The sequence below is a fragment of the Oncorhynchus keta genome, chromosome 24 (genome assembly GCF_023373465.1).
Source record: "Oncorhynchus keta strain PuntledgeMale-10-30-2019 chromosome 24, Oket_V2, whole genome shotgun sequence".
In the NCBI taxonomy this organism is placed as follows: domain Eukaryota; kingdom Metazoa; phylum Chordata; class Actinopteri; order Salmoniformes; family Salmonidae; genus Oncorhynchus; species Oncorhynchus keta.
Window position 1 is genome coordinate 39,988,512 of NC_068444.1, and position 17,725 is coordinate 40,006,236.

Here is a 17,725-nt window from a genome sequence, read left to right on the forward strand (position 1 = left end):
TGTGTGGAGTACAGGTGATCTAGATTTTTTTCCATCTGGTTGCATATTTAACATGTTGATAGAGAATTGGTAGAACTGATTTAACTTTCCCTGCGTTTCCCTGAATTAGCTAGGCTAATTCGCTTGCCCCATATATTGTTTCACTTTCGAGAGGAGCAAAACTTTTCCCTCCCGATACTTATGCCACAACATTTGTACAATCAAAATAAACAATCTACATTTGGCATTTTATTTTCTACTGATTTGTTTGCTCGGTAAAATTGTCTGGGCTAGAGTAAATAATAATAGCAAGCAAGCATGGGTTTGGATCACGATTTCATGACAGACGTCGTCAGCGATGGAACATATTGACAGACAAAGTAGGCCTCCTAAACAACCGTATGGCCTCAGCAAAGTCGACAGGAAATAACTAGCTATGGATTCTGTTTCATACGCGATGTTTGGAGGAGGGGAGTTTTCGATCACAAATAATTACAAAAAATACTTATTTTTTTCAGAATCGTATTTGGAAAATTCATCTCTATCACGGTACTCGTTTTGTCCGAGTACTCGCCACATCACTAGTAAAAAAATAATGAAACTGATTTTACTGTTTTTACACACTCATTATAGTTGTTTGGGTATCTATTATCAGTTGTCTGTCTGTATGGTTTTGGAAAGTTTTGCAGCTGTCATGACTTCCACCAAAGGTGGCTCCTCTCCCTGTTCGGGAGGTGCTCGGCGGTCGTCGTCGCCGGCCTACTAGCTACCACCGATCCATTTTTCTTTTTCGTTTGGTTCTGTCTGTTTCTTACACCTGTGTTCTATTGAGTTAATTTCTGTGGGTTTATTAACCTCGTTGCCTGCTGGTATTTTGTGCGGGATAATTTTTATTTAATTTTTTTGGTGCGTGTGCTAGATTGCATCACAGGCTATTCTCACGGTCTTTTGTGCCGTTGTGATTTAATTTAGGAGTAGATCGTTTTTCCTCCTTTTGTCACTTCAAATTCCTGTTTTGTTGGGCGCCTTCGTTGGGTTTGTTTCCTGACCAGTTTTGTTGTGTTTTGGGATTTCCAAATAAATATTTTCTATTTGGACCTCAGTGCTCTCCTGCTCCTGACTCTTGCACCCACCTCGTCCTAGTGAGGCACCTTACAGCAGCCTGTGTTTTGACAATTTGGGAGAATAGAAAATAATTTCAAAGGGATAAAATGATCCATTTTAAAAGTGGTCTAGATTTGTTTAGTGTGGTGTGCACTTTAACCATCGATTAAGCACCATTCCTTATCAACTGACAGAGAGACTTACTATCACTCCACCCAAAGGCACACATCATTGCAAAATGTTTAAATAGTCACCACTGTCAATCACCTGAAATATATAACACACGCATACACATTTTGTATGTTGACAAGTACATTGGCCCAAGGACCATGGGGCTCTGTTTTACATGTACTGTATGGGAATGACTCCATATTGTAAATGTTGTTTTCCACCATTGTGCCAACATACTGTAGATCAAATGGTAGCCAATATATTTTTTTTCAACCTCGTTAGGTCGATTATATAGAGGGTTATATAAATGAATATGTTTTCAAGCTGCACCCATAGCTTATGTAGTTATATGCATCCTTACCAATCCACATGCAGGTATAAGGAAGGACATATAACTAGGTGGCATGATTTAAAATGCATGTTAAATATATAAAGTTCAAGAAAGTGAATACACTTCATTTTTTTAATATACATTTTTTTTTAAATCACATTTTATTTCAACATTGTCGTTCATCTAAGCGTAACTTATTTGCAGTCTTATGTGTCTTATTGTTAGAGAGACAAAAAAAACCTTAACCTCAAAATATCCTATACCGTCTGCTGTGAACAAATATGGTCAAGCTCTTCTATCAAAAAGCATGTATATCTCTTTGCAGGCCTTGCAGTATATTCACAGTGGTCTAGTGAATAACTTATGATTAAGTTATTATCATTTATTAACAAAGAGCAACACTGATTGCGAGCCAACAACTAAACGGGTAACCATTTTGTGATTTTTGTTGAAATGGTGTCAGCTATTGCTGCCACTTCCTAAAACGTCATCGCAGGCAACATTGTCAATGGCCTATCAAGCTTCTAAAATGTTTCATCCATCACTCAAACTGAGATGATTTTCTGTACAGTACTTAGGCCTAGCTGAATGTCTCTAGCTTCTAATTAAGTTTTACAAAATCATTTGAAATTGGTGCTAAAATGTTGTTCATTGCTAGTTCACCTATTGTGAGTGTCCTTTCCCCCAGTGATTCACAGAGAGGGCGTAGCAAGCTTTGGCCTGACCTCTATACGGCTCTGGTTCTAACTGCTTTCAGTCTAACCGTATCAGCATGATGTTGTAGCTAACTCATTTGAATCTTGTTTCACACAATGCCTTTGTACTAATGCCCCCTCCTTTCCTCTCCTCTTATCTCTGGTGTTAATCAAGTTGTAAAAGCACTGGTAGGCTTTTCTTGTAATGATTTATAACCTTCCAAGTGTCTTTACAGTTGTCATGAAGGGAAGGAGATTAGGAAAATAATGTTGTCAAGACTGTTGGACAACAAGTGTTTTCCCTGATGATGGCGGTCTCTGGGGCGAGTTAGGGTTAAGTGATGTGTGTGTCTACTGTCCACTGCCCGGTCAACCACTGAATCTCACAAAGCCTCTTCACATGTCACTGCATCTTGTCAGTGATTGTCTCGTGTCTTTGGTGTTGAATAATATGCCAATGTGTTTTTTTTTGCAGAACAGAAAATATACCAAATGTAGCCATGACATAAAGAATGCAACATATTGAAAATATAGAGTATTCAATGATTTATTGAAAGTTTTACATGATACATGATCCTGTTAAAGGTCAAGTAGGAAACATGTCTTGAGTTTAGGGGGGAAAAAATATCCAGATTCAGCAGTAGGGGCCACTCTTACCATGCACTTCAGACCCAGGCACAGTAAAGCTCAACATATGCATTTGCTCTTTGTTTTGGTGTTTCTGATTTTTTTTGTGCCCAATAGAAATGAATGTTAACTAATGTACTGTGTCATTTTTGAGTCACTTTTATTGTAAATAAGAATATAATGTTTCTAAACACTTCTACATTAATGTGGATGCTACCATGATTACGGATCGTCCTGAATTAATCATGAATAATGAGTGAGAAAGTTACAGAGGCACAAATATCATACCCCCAAGACATGCTAACCTCTCACCATAACAATATGTATGTTTTTTTTCGGGGTGAAGCCAGCCATATTGGGGAAGGGTTATTTTTCCTTCGCCGCCCACCAGAACAGTGCACAACTCAGGGAAGTCCAACCAGTACACAGAATCACAATGTTGTGTCCCAAAACTAAGTGTAAAAACCTACAGAGTACTCAGAAATGTTATTGAACGAGGGAGGCCTACAACCAAACATAAAACATATATAAATAAGGGAGGTTTGTGTGGGCAACAAACTTTAGAGAAACAATATTTGTGCAGTCTTCATCTAGCATGGAGGCATTGTTATTGTACTTTTATTTACGAAACGGGTTCCCTTTTAGATTTCCAGGAAGGCGGACCATGGAACAACTCACATAAAAAGAAATGGCATCACCAAATGGAATATTTGTCCTAATTGGGATCCAAATGAAGAATGAAGTACTGTGTAGTCATGGAAAGTGTTGAACTGTTATGTAAACATACTTGGTAATACATAGATAGTATAGTGCAGTGGTGGAATGCCAGCAGTTGTGTGTTGTAAGGTGTTGTAAGGTGTGTGAGTCTTTGGATTTAGCAGCCCGGTAATTACTAGATATTAACAAGGTAAATACCTAGGAACAAAAAGTAAATACATGGTAACAATTTAGTACCAAACATACTTCCTAGGAAACAAGCAAGTAGGTGCTACATATTTAATTAGTAAATACAAAATAATAAAATGTAATGATATAGTATTCCCCTTTAGCCCAAAGGTAAGTATTGAAGACCTTATAAGTACAATGTCTATTTGTGCACCTACTGGATGGAAACTACAAATGTAATGGCTGTGCTCAATGCAATGGCACTTATAAATGTAGATCCTTCAAACAACCAAACAGGGAAACAGATCCCAATCAAAGGTGTTATCACGTGCTCCACTACTGCAGTTACTTAACTTATAACTTGTCTTTGTGGTAAAAAAATGATGTGGGTAAAACAAAGTGCAAATTAAAAGTACGTATCTCGGAGCAACGTAGCACCATTTGGTGCAAAAACTCGACTTACCCAGTTGCGGCCCACTTTTTGTAAGAAAACCACTCGATTTCATCTCTACGTTAAATTGGCATCGAACATGTCACCCTCCCTAGGAGAGGGGGTGACCTCGACAATTTATTGTTAAAACAAGAGGCTGCCTGGATCTTTCATTTAAAGACCCTTGCTCCCTTCGGGCTCAACGTAGACTTTGATCTGAAGCCATTATTGTGATTTTGCTAATGTAAATATTTAGGCTTATGCAGTCAAATTGTATCTATCTATCGTACGCTATCCATTTATGTTTTTTGTATGCTCTTTTAAGATATGAGAATTAACCAATGATATCAGGCCACACCCGGCCATGATTACAGACACCTGTGTGTGTCTTTTGACACTATATAAATGAGTCATCCCGTAGTGTTCGTCATTATACCCTGATGAAGACAGCTTGTCTGTCGAAACATTGGACATAAATATTTTTGCATCTGCGCTCCAAGAGTGTGCGGCTCTCCTTTATTTTTTAAGTGTTCCCCTCCGCTAGCCAGCAACTCGCCTAAATTGGTGTACGTTTCTTTCGCATCTAGATCATTGCTAGGCAACCATTTTCAGGTCTTGCCATAGATTTTCAAGTTGATTTAAGTAAAAAATGTAACTCCTCCTGTAAATGGTATATTGGAGGCGAAGTCAGGTGCAGGAGAGCAGAGTATAATGAACAAGGCGCACTTTTATTATAGTTCCAAAAACGAGATCACGACATAAATCAAACGCACTCAAAAAATGGAACATAAAAGTAAAGCGCGTAAACTCACACCACTTAACAATGAAACAATTACACACAAAACATGATGGGAAACAGAGGGTTAAATACAAGTAGATTGATTGGGGAAATGAAAACCAGGTGTGTATGGAAACAAGACAAGGCAAATGGATATATGGAAAATGGAGCGGTGATGGCTAGAAAGCCGTTGACATCTATCGCCGAACACCGCCCGAACAAGTCATGACACCGCCACAAAATGCTTGGTAAACAACTCCAGTGTAGATCGGACTTGTGTTTTAGGTTATTGGATATATTTATGTATTTCCGGATATCAGATATTTTATAAGATATAAGGAGCAGACATGTTCCAGATATGCATGTCCGTAATTTCATATACGCAGCAACAATATTCTCTTTAATGGATTGATGGGACAGTTTCTACGTGCATCCAATCCGGACCTCAAAAATCTCACTGCTACTGTATGAGTCCAGGGATATATCTGAGGTGAGATAAATTGAAGACACGAACCTGATGCGTGTGCACCCACTTATATTATATCTGTTGCATGAAATAAAAATATGGATTTGATATTTGTCAAATAATTAAGCATGTGCTGAAAACTCAGAAATGCATCAGAAATTCTCCTTATTTTCAGCATATCGAAAAGCATATGAAGATCCGCATATGCACCACAGCCAAGAGAAGCATTTGTGGAATCCATATAGCTTCATATCTTGAATGTGCTGAGAAAACACATATGCGATGTACAGTACCTTGGGAAAATATTCAGACCTCTTGACTTTTTCCACATTTTGTTACGTTACAGCCTTATTCTAAAAGTAATTAAATAATCCTGGTGAGTTTGACAGCAGGCTGCCATTTGACACGAGACCTCCCACCAATAAATCTAGCACTAAAATATGGTGTTTCGGACAAAAGTTGGATTCAGACGTGTATTTGATAGCGAGGGACACATTTCACTTTATGTCTGGTAAGTAGAGTTCCTAGAGATTATACATATATCTTTGTTGACGGGAAACTTTTTTTGTTTGTTTGTTTAGCCGCCATATCGGGGTAAGGTTAATTTCCGTTGCCACCCACCAGATCCATGCACAACTCAGGGAGTCCAACCATTACACAGACTCCCAGTGTTGTGTCCCAAAGCTTTCCCTATTGACAGACTTGTGAAAACCTACAGAGTACACAGAAATGTTGTTGAAAGAGGGGGGCCTACAACCAAACATATAAATTATATGTAAATAAGGGACGTTTCTGTGGGCAATATGTGTGCAGTCTTTATCTAGCATACAGTATAAGCATCATTATTGTACTTTTCCCGTTTATTTTTATTAAATGTTCTCTTTTCCTGGATATCTATGCTCCTTGCGGGTTTCACTTCAAATTAGCAGACCTAACAGGAAGGTAAATATCTAGGAAGACAGACCATGGGAAAAAATCACATAAAAACAAATTAGAAAGAGCTAGTATATTTTTCCATTTTGTCATACTGTGAAATCAGTCTGAAAGGAAAGGACATTTCCTCTACGGTGGATAACACACCCGGAATTCCTATTTGAATCTAGCCAGAGTGAGGTATTCTAAAAATGTGAACTTTTAATCACTTCCAACCAGCATTGAGAATGATTGCCGGATAGGGAAGATTTATTATTGAGACTACCAAAATAACATAAACTGGAACAACCGTCTCAGTAACAGGTGCAAAAAGTCCAAACGCTAACAGATTGGATTAGTTTAGAAAAGGGTATGTTATTTATGTTTGTGTAGCATAAGATTAATCAACCAATCAATGTACATGCAAAAACACAGGTATTGAAACAAACAATTCTGAAAATCAACCTGCAGTAGAGCATGCTAGGAAATATGATCGTGATGGGTGTGGTTTTGAGAAAGCATACATTTTTTTAATTTTACTCATAGCATGTTCAAATTCCGCTCACTTTGAGCAGAGTTTGTTGATTCAACGTACAATTGTAAAGGCCAATTCAAATGGACATATAAGGTGAGTTAAAATGAACACACAACAATAAGGGCTACATGGCGAATATAACAAATACACATTTCTTATGGATTCTCAAGTGTACAACTTACAGTGACTTGCTTAATTACGAGCCCCTAACCAACAACGCAGTTTACATTTTTTGGGGATAAGAATAAGATATAAAAGTAACAAGTCTGGGTAGCCATTTGACTAGATCTTCAGGAGTCTTATGGCTTGGGGGTTGAAGTTGTTTAGATGCCTCTTGGACCTAGACTTGGCGCTCTGGAACTGCTTGCCGTGCTGTAGCAGAGAGAATAGTGTATGACTAGGGTGGCTGGAGTTTTTGACAATATTTAGGGCCTTCCACTGACACCGCCTGGTATAGAGGTCCTGGATGGCAGGAAGCTTGACTCCAGTGATGTACTGGGCTGTTCGCACTACCCTCTGTGGTGCCTTGCGGTCGGAGGTCGAGCAGTTGACATACCAGGCAGTGATGCAACCAATCATGATGCTCTCGATGGTGCAGCTGTAGAACCTTTTGAGGATCTGAGGACCCATGCCAAATCTTTTCAGTCTCCTGAGGGGGAATAGGTTTTATCGTGCCCTATTCACGACTGTCTTGGTGTGCTTGGACTATGTTAGTTTGTTGGTGATGTGGACCCCAAGGAACTTGAAGCTCTCAATCTGATCCACTACAGCCCCGTCGATGAGAATGGGGGAGTGATCGGTCCTCTTTTTCCTGTAGTCCACAATCATCACCTTTGTCCTGATCACGTTGAAAGAGAGGTTGTTGTCCTGGCACCACACGACCAGGTCTCTGAGCTCCTCCCTGTCTCGTCGTTGTCGGTGATCAGGCCTAACACTGTTGTTTCATCTGCAATTTTAATGATGGTGTTGGAGTCGTGCCTGGCCATGCAGTCGTGGGTGAACAGGGAGTACAGGAGGGGACTGAGCACTCCTGGGGAGCTCCAGTGTTGATGATCAGCGTGGTGGATGTGTTGTTACCTACCCTTACCACCTGGGGGCAGCCTGTCAGGGAGTCCAGGATGCAGTAGCAGAGGGAGGGGTTTAGTCCCAGGGTCCTTAGCTTATTGATGAGCTTTGAGGGCACTAGGGTGTTGAACGCTGAGCTGTAGTCAATGAATAGCATTCTCACGTAGGTATTCCTTTTGTCCAGGGGGGAAAGGGCAGTGTGGAGTGCAAAAGAGATTGCATCATCTGTGGATCTGTTGGGGTGGTATGCAAATTGGAGTGGGTCTAGGGTTTCTGGGATGATGGTGTTGATGTGAGCCATTACCAGCCCTTCAAAGCACTTCATGGCTACAGACGTGAGTGCATGGGTCAGTAGTTATTTAGGCAGGTTACCTTAGTGTTCTTGGGCACAGGGACAATGGTGGTCTGCTTAAAACATGTTGGTATTACAGACAGGGAAAGATTGAAAATGTCAGTGAAGACACTTGCCAGTTGGTCAGAGCATGCTCGCAGTACACGTCGTGGTAATCCGTCTGGCCCTACGGCCTTGTGAATATTGACCTGTTTAAAGGTCTTACTCACATCGGCTGCGGAAAGCGTGATCAGTCTTCCGTAATAGCTGATGCTCTCATGCATGTTTCAGTGTTATTTGCCTCGAAGCGAGCATAGAAGTAGTTTTGCTCGTCTGGTAGGCTCATGTCACTGGGCAGCTCTCGGCTGTGCTTCCCTTTGTACTCTGTAATGATTTGCAAGCCCTGCCACATCCGACGAGCGTCAGAGCCGATGTAGTACGATTCTATCTTAGTTCTGTATTGACGCTTTGCTGTTTGATGGCAGGGCATAGCGGGATTTCTTATAAGCTTCCGGGTTAGAGTCCTGCTCCTTCAAAACGACAGCTCTAGCCTTTAGCTCAGTGCGGATGCTGCCTGTAATCCATGGCTTCTGGTTGCGGTATGCACGTACGGTCACTGTGGGGACGACATCATCGATGCACTTATTGATGAAGCCAATGACTGTGGTGTACTCCTCAATGCCATTGGAGGAATCCCGGAACATATTCCAGTCTGTGCTAACCAAACAGTCCTGTAGCTTTGCATCTGCTTTCTGCTTTCATTTTTGCTTGTCAACAGGAATCAGGAGGATAGAATTATGGTCAGATTTGCCAAATGGAGGGCGAGGGAGAGCTTTGTGTGCATCTCTGTGTGTGGAGTATAGGTGGTACAGAGTTCCTTTTCCTCTGGTTGCACATTTAACATGCTGATGGACATTTGGTAAAATGGATTTAAGTTTCCCTGCATTATTGTCTCCGGCTACTTGAAGCGCCGCCTCTGGGTGAGTTCTGCTTATTGCGGAATACAGCTCATGCAAATGTTGTCTTAGTGCCAGCCACTGAATGTGGTGGTATGTTAACAACTACAAAGAATACAAATAGAATTGTGAGTTTGCTCAACATTTGGGCATTTAACTGAAACAACATACAGTGCTGCTTTCCAAAAGCAAACATGAATTTGTAATTTTACTAAGCAAGCTTTTTAAAATTCAGCTCACTTTGAGCAGAGTTTGTTGAGTGAACAAACTTTAGCACATTTGCTCAAGTTCTTGTCCATTTGAAGTCCACTCAACTCACAGAATAAAACTGATTAAGCGATTGGTTAAGGCATATTTTTTACAGTGTGTCTGCTGTGGAAAATGTCCAGTTGTACACACACACACACACACACACACACACACACACACACAGTGTCCATTCATCCTCCATCAGCCTCCCCTTAAATTGGGTTACAGTATCTGAGGGGTCTGTGACAAAACTGTTTGCTCAGTGCTTGGCCTTTGTCAACACTCAGAAATAACATGGGTCCCCTAACTTAACACATCTCTGTAACACTGGCACCGAACATTGCCAACACAATCGCATATAGTTACAGCAACACAACGCACAATGCATGGTTTACCACAACACAGCCAGATTATCTGCGTGACCACAACACAACAGCACTATCCGAAAGACCAACCGACAACAAGCCAATTGTATCGAAGGTTTTTGCAAAGAAGGATACGACGTGAAACGTTTGGCCGTTTGCAATGACATTGTATTTGAATGTGATCTTTTTGCGTTGGTGCTTCCATGGCCGTGGATGTGGATGTTGCGTAGGTGTATCCATGGCCTTGACCTACCTTTGGTGAGTCAACACCACACATTTGCGAGGGGCTCCTAACATGAGTCATTAATGTCTATACGTAAGCAGGCATAGACTGGTGGCATAAATAATACAAGCTTAGCGCAGAAACGGAAAACAACATTCCAATCAATCCATACAATGCGGAAGCGTACAGACATTGACATCACTCACTAACGCATACGCTCGTTATAGATGTGATTGGTGTGCAGCTTGGGTGGAAGTGTGAATGTATTTGGCTTTCGAATTTGGACTTGTCTGGGTGGACTTGAACAGCGCAACATTTTAATCACCAAGCCCCGAGGCATAAAGAAAGATGCATGCTAAAAATATCAGGAGGTTTTTTTTTATATTAGATGGAGGAATTGTGACTCACACATGGAGCAAATACTTCAAAATGTCCTTATTGGGAGTTGGAAGGAGGGGTGAGGTTCTAAGAGGTGTTTTACAGGATTGAAGCTTCTATGAGACATTGTTTGGTGGGGAACACAGGCCCAAAATAGACGTGTTTTGTCACAGCATTTCATACTTGTGTCTAAACATTTAGAACTCCCTTCTTAGGGTGTATGCTTAATTTTACAACTGAAATTCCACTATTAAGGCTGTCCTACTAAAGGATTAGCAGCAGTTAAAGATTTCAGTAGAACAGAGAAAATTACGAGGCACGCAAATTCTCATTATAGTCACTTCACACACAGGTGGTTGGAGGCACCTTAATTGGGGACGACGGGTTCGTGGTAATGGCTGGAGCAGAATCAGTGGAACGTCAGTGGAACGTTCCTGACATTATTATGAGCTGTCATCCCCTCAGCAGCCTCTTGTGAAGTAGCAGTCTATTCGAAAAAAAAAAATCATTACATTTCAATGCTTCTGCAGAACACAGGTGAATCAACACCATCCTGGAAGTTTCCATGTGCTATTTCATTGAAACCACAAAACTCTCTAAGCAGGATGCAGAATATAACCTGAACATTGACTCCCAATGGGACCAGTGGACAGTGGTGGTGTCCATCTGCAGCCTGATTGTGATTGTCTGTTGCTGGGCAGACTAACCACGCTGGTAAACACAACAAACGTGTTGATGATTCTGACACGTGTATTAACTCCATGTTCCGACATGCTGTCGCTCTTTCCAATTTGGGGCTATTTTAGGCTCTATAATGATTGTAGGTGGTTTATTTTCTCTTGGGCCCAGCGCCCAAGCAATTTATTCACACTCCGCCTTTGGAGCACAGATAACGTGTGGATAGAGATTGAAGGCAGCTATTAACTTGGCACAAGGCTGCAGCCCTGGAAATGGTCACCAGCCCAGATCGTCCTACGTTCCTGTTCGCTTCTGGAGGGAGTGCCAATCCATCCACGACCAGCTCCCGCTACACACATATACATGCGCGCACACGATATCATCACACACTCAAATTCATTCATGCTACTGCCAGTGTCAATGGGGGTGTGTATCCGTTTCCGACACCTCAACAGCTTGAGGAAACACACACGCTGACTCTGAATGGAACTTAAATAGGCAACTGATCACGCATGTACTTACGCACATGGCACATAATTTTGTACCAGTAATTTTGAGGGTTTACCCACTGTAATCCTTTAATCAATCCATAGTGATTTATCTACGTGACCATATGCGAAACGACTCAATCACTACTAGACAATAACAACAACAAAAAACAAGTGACTCACTGTTATTTGTCCATTGAACAGTTTTAAAGTGTGCAACACTAACAGTAGTTTCTGCAAAGGCAACATGCAAATTAGTGTGCCGGCAGAGAAGAGAGAAGGAAGACACTTTAGAAGGCCAACCCGACACTTTAGAAGGCCAACATGACACAGAGAAATTGCAACAAGCTCTCAGTCTCAATGCAGAATTAGACGTTTGTCTATGTTTCTCCAAACATCAAAAGTGTGTGTTTTTGACACTGGGTTGATTTCTCCTGCTCATTATCGTACTGTTTCTAAAAAATGTCACATTTCCAAACTTCACACTTAGAAGGTTAAAGGTTAGGGTTTTGTATAGGGTTAAAACATTAAGTTTAGGCACTCATTCCGAATGGTTAGAAGTGTCCATCAAGGGGATTAAACATGCAACCTTCTGATCCAGAGTCGTGGGATTATGCCCATCATACAAACCCCGTCCACAATACCATAGCAAAATCCACGCCTACTTGATAGTAAGAGCGCTCTCTGTTGCCCCCTAGTGGACGGTTTTGCTGTTCATTGACTACAGCTCAGCATTCAACACCATAGTACCCTCCAAGCTCATCATCAAGCTGGAGGCCCTGGGCCGCAACCCCGCCCTGTGCAATTGGGTCCTGGACTTTCTGACGGCCCGCCCCCAGGTGGTGAAGGTAGGAAACATCTCCACCTCGCTGACCTTCAACACTGGGGCCCCATAAGGGTGCGTGCTCAGCCCCCTCCTGTACTCCCTGTTCACCCATGACTGGGTGGCCGTGCACACCTCCAACTCAATCATCGAGGTTGCAGATGACACAACAGTAGTAGACTTGATTACCAACAACGACGAGACAGCCTACAGGAGGTGAGGGCACTCGAGTGTGGTGTCAGGAAAACACTCAATGTCAACAAAACAAAGGACATGATCAGAGGGAGCACCCCCCTATCCACATTGAAGGGACAGCAGTGGAGAAAGTGGAACGTTTTAAATACCTCGGCGTACACATCAACGACAAACTAAAATGGTCCACACACACAGACAGTGTGGCGAAGAAGGCGCAACAGCGCCTTTTCAAACTCAGGAGGCTGAAGAAATTTGGCTTGTCACCCAAAACCCTGACTAACTTTTACAGATCCACAATCGAGAGCATCCTGTCGGGCTGGTACGGCAACGCTCCACCCTCAACCGCAAGGCACTCCACATCACTGCACAACACCTCACTGGGGGCAAAATACCTGCCCTCCTGGACACCTATAGCAGACAATGTCACAGGAAGGCAAAAAATATCATCAAAGACAACAACCACCTGAGCCACTGCCTGTTCACACCGCTACCATCCAGAAGGCGAGGTCAGTACAGGTGCATCAAAGCTGGGACCGAGTGATGAAGAACAGCTTCTATCTCAAGGCCATCAGACTGCTAAACAGCAATCACTAACTCAGAGGCTGCTGCCTACATGGATACCCAATCACTGGCCACTTTAACAAATGGATCACTTGTCACTTTAAACAATGACACTTTAAATAACACCACTTTAATAATGTTTACATATCTTACATTACTCATATCATATGTATATATTGTATTTTATACCATCTATTGCACCTTGCCTATGCCCCTCGGCCATCACTCACCCATATATTTATATGTACATATTCTCATTCGCCCCTTTTAGATTTGTGTGTATTAGGTAGTTTTGGGGGAATTGTTCAGATTACTTGTTAGATATTACTGCACTGTCGGAACTGGAAGCACAAGATTTTCGCTACACTCGCATTAACATCTGCTAACCATGTGTATGTGACCAATACAATTTGATTTGAAGGCATTTCCCTTCAAATCAAGGCACGTCCAATTTTGAAGTCACTCTTGAGTGATTTACCTGGAAATTGAGTTACTCCAACTGAATGAAAAGTGCAAAAACAGTGGGGTGCACTCAAAATGCAGGTCTCTAAGTGCGTCATTGCCCTAAACTATAAATCTCCTCACTTAACAAAAACAATTGGAGTAGACACTGCCTGTCTATCCAAACTCTTTCTGGGAATAAAATAAGAGGATGATTCCTTGAAACCCTTGCAGTGTTATGATTGGGTTGTTTTGCCTATCGCAATAAGTGTAATCGCCAAGAGCCAACAACTGAGCTATAGTACCAAAGCAGTATAGAGGGGCTGTTGGAGAGGGGAGATAAATGGATGGAAAATATGTTTTGAAGCTGCAGGAGCCTTAACCCTCATTATGACCGACTTGGGTCATTTTAACCCCAGCCAAAAACACCCACAGTAAGTCTGCTTATAGAAATTTGATAAAAAGGACATGGAGATCTAGGAGACATAATTTATCCATACCACCATATGGTGGAGAGGGACCTGTATCAGTGATTTTGACCAGATAGACAGATCGTCTGCCGAAATATAGCTGTCACGCCCTGACCTGAGAGAGCCGTTTTATTTCTCTATTTGGTTAGGTCAGGGTGTGACTTGGGTGGGCATGTTTTATAGTTCTTTGTTTTTGGCCGGGTATGGTTCCCAATCAGAGGCAGCTGTCTATCATTGTCTCTGATTGGGAATCATACTTAGGTAGCCTTTTTCCCACCTGTGTTTGTGGGTAATTATTTATTTTTTATATATTTTTTTTGTGAAAGTTTCACTTTATTAAAAGATGTGGAATTACATGCACGCTGCGCATTGGCTCATTTATGACAGGGAGTTTAAAGACGGTGAACGTGACAATAGCACCCCATGTATTTGCCTAAGATTGTACTTTTCAATACCATGTATCGTATTACTGTCTGCAAAACCCAAATTAATTCTATGTTTTTGCATATAAAATCTGCCAAAGGTGTACTTGATAGAACTGCAATACAGAACTCAGACACCATCTGAACATACATAGAGATCTGTATTGGTGTGTAATTCTCCGAAAAGTAGTTACTCTAGGGCAAATCCAAAAATGTCAATACGGGTTTCTCTGGAGACATAATATTAAGTTATACATATCCTCAGAGGGTGGAGGGGGGCTAGCATCCCAGAGTTGCCTCTTCACTGCTGTTGTTGAGACTGGTGTTTTGCGGGTACTATTTAATGAAGCTGCCAGTTGAGGACTTGTGAGGGGTCTGTTTCTCAAACTAGACACTAATATACTTGTCCTCTTGCTCAGTTGTGCACCGGGGCCTCCCACTCTTTCTATTCTGTTTAGAGCCATTTTGCGCTGTGACCCCAATTTCTAAGTGACCCCACATTATGGTGTTTTATGCAGTCAACATACTGTATGGACACACACAATATTAATGTATTTTATTTATAAAGCGTAAAATATCAATTTGTCTGTCACAAACAGTGGGCTAGTGTTATCCATTTAGCACAGACCAGCTCTGTCAGTGTCATAAGGCCCCATCCCAAATAAACCACCTGGCTGTAGGTGAATGCTAATACAGTGACAACTTAAAGATAACAAACGATTTTAGTCCAATCAACGTAAGCTAAATATCATGTGGCTGTCCATGGTACTCTCTCTCGCTCTGTCTGTGTGTGTGTGTGTGTCCATCCATGGCTAATTTAGGAAAGGGACGATTTTAGCTAGCTAGCCACCGGAGGGTAACGACACAATGAGATGCAACAATTAGAATTTTTTCTGTTAATTATGTTTTGCTTTTGATGTGATTGGCGTGAAGCCTTATCCAAACTTTGTTTTTGGTGCGCCAGGACCATTCACGGTTGAGCTCACTCAGTTTAGCTTAACATTGATTGATTATTCCTTTATATAAGAAAATAGGCCAAATGCTCACTTGCTTCCATTGCTATTTAATTCAATGTGACGGTTGGCAACAATCTCATATTCTTTCGACCAGACAGAATCAGTTAGGTGGGCTCTAAATACAGAGACAGAGGGGTGCTGTTTTGCTCACTTTGATGCTTTCTCCAGTGAGATGCACTCAGCCACTTGCAGATTGAGTCCAAATATGCATTATTTTATTTAAAAGGAATAATAATTACACATTTTGGGGGAAGCCTGGCTTCCATTGGCATCCATGAATACACGCCACTGTTACCAGTAGGAGACATATGTATTCATTTTGATCGTGCTGCCTTGCGTTCAGCTAGGTTATTCTGCACAGTCTTTCTCTTCTCCTGGTGTAGAGCAGACCAAAGCTACTGGTGCTGTGATTTTGCCTTTTAGTATGGGATGTTTCTGTGCACTGAAAAGAAAGACGGTATGAGGTTAAGTAGGGTAGATTCTAAAATATTGACTGTGTCAGTGAAGGAAGATGGTAAAAGCAACAACTCGATAGAATAGCATAGAATACAACTTTATTGTCCATTGGTTACAACAGAAATGTGTCTTCTGCCTTTCCCAACACACACACACGCGCACACACAAACACACACATAAACATACATGCACACCTTTAAGAGGCACAGGGTCAGAAGCACTGCAGCACCCCTAGATGGAGAGCAATTGTAAGGGGTTAAGTGCATTGCTTAAGGGTACAATGGCAGGAGATGGTACATTGGATAAGAGACGAGCAGCCTTCCAGCTGCCAGTTCAATTCCGACTGCTGGTCTGCCTCTCTAACCTCGAGGCTACTACTGAAAATAATTGAAACCTCCCTCACATGTTCAGCGCCAGCAGTGCTAGGAGTTTGCACGTGTCATGCTGCATCTGGCAGGGAGTTTCATTCCTCCATCTATCTCTTTCAGGCACTACAGAGGGTAGTGTGAATGGCCCAGTACATCAGTGGGGCCAAGCTTCCTATACCATCCAGGAACTCTACACCAGGCGGTGTCAGCGGAAGGCCATAAAAATGGTCAAAGACTTCAGCAACCCTAGTCATAGACTGTTCTCTCTGCTATCGCATGGCAAGCGGTATCGGAGCGCCCAGTCTAGGTCCAAGAGGCTTCTAAACAGCTTCTACCAACAAGCCATAATCAAATGGCTACCCAGACTTTTTGTATTGCCCCCCCCCTTTAATGTTGCTGCTACTCTCTGTTTATCTATGCATAGCCACTTTAATAACTCTACCTACATGTATATATTACCTCAATTACCTCGACTAACCGGTGCCCCCACACATTGACTTTGTACCGGTACACCCTGTATGTCACGCCCTGGCCATAGAGATGCTTTTATTCTCTATTTTGGTTAGGCCAGGGTGGACGAGGGTGGGCATTCAATGTTCCTTTTTCTATGTTTTTGCATTTCTTTGTTTTTGGCTGGGTATGGTTCTCAATCAGGGACAGCTGTCTATCGTTGTCTCTGATTGAAAACCTTACTTAGGTAGCTCTTGCCCACATATTTTGTGGGTAGTTGCTTTCTGTCTGCACCAGACAGAACTGTTTTGGTTGTTCTCTTTGTTGGTTTGCATTTGAGTGTTCAGTTTCGAATAAATAATATGAACACGTACCACGCTGCACCTTGGTCCTCACCTTATTCCACCAACAGCCGTTACACTGTATACAGCTTTGCTATTGTTATTTTACTACTGCTCTTTAATTATTTGTTGCTTTTATTTATAACTTTTGTAGGTATTTTTCATAAAACTGCATTGTTGGTGAAGGGCTTGTAAGTAAGCATTTCACCTGTTGTATTTGGCGCATGTGACATTTTTTAAATTTTATTTTCAGTCCCAGGGTCCTTAGCTTAGTGATGAGCTTTGTGGGCACTATGGTGTTGAAAGCTGAGCTGTTGTCAATGAATATCATTCTCACGTAGGTGTCCCTTTTGTTCAGGTGGGAAAGTGCAGTGTGGAGTGCAATAGAGATTGCGTTATCTGTGGATCTGTTGGGGTGTAGCTCCCTTCAGTAACCACGAGCACAACCGTTCCTTGATTTTAACTGGCGGCTTTATTCTGTAGTTTTAGTCAGAATTATCACCTTCCGTGAGAACTATAAAGTAAATGAAAAATAC

The 17,725-nt window shown here is 41.8% G+C and overlaps 1 protein-coding gene across 1 annotated transcript in view; it reads left to right on the plus strand.

The window, feature by feature from the left end:
- The first annotated feature begins 5,181 nt into the window (after positions 1-5,181).
- The window catches only part of LOC118357540 (mediator of RNA polymerase II transcription subunit 9), a 34,309-nt gene continuing 21,765 nt past the window's right edge, over positions 5,182-17,725 (plus strand). Inside the window, exon 1 of the mRNA XM_035734734.2 lies at positions 5,182-5,490. Within this exon, the coding sequence (XP_035590627.1) occupies positions 5,468-5,490 (23 nt within the window). The 5' untranslated portion in view covers positions 5,182-5,467. The remainder of the gene's footprint in view (positions 5,491-17,725) is intronic.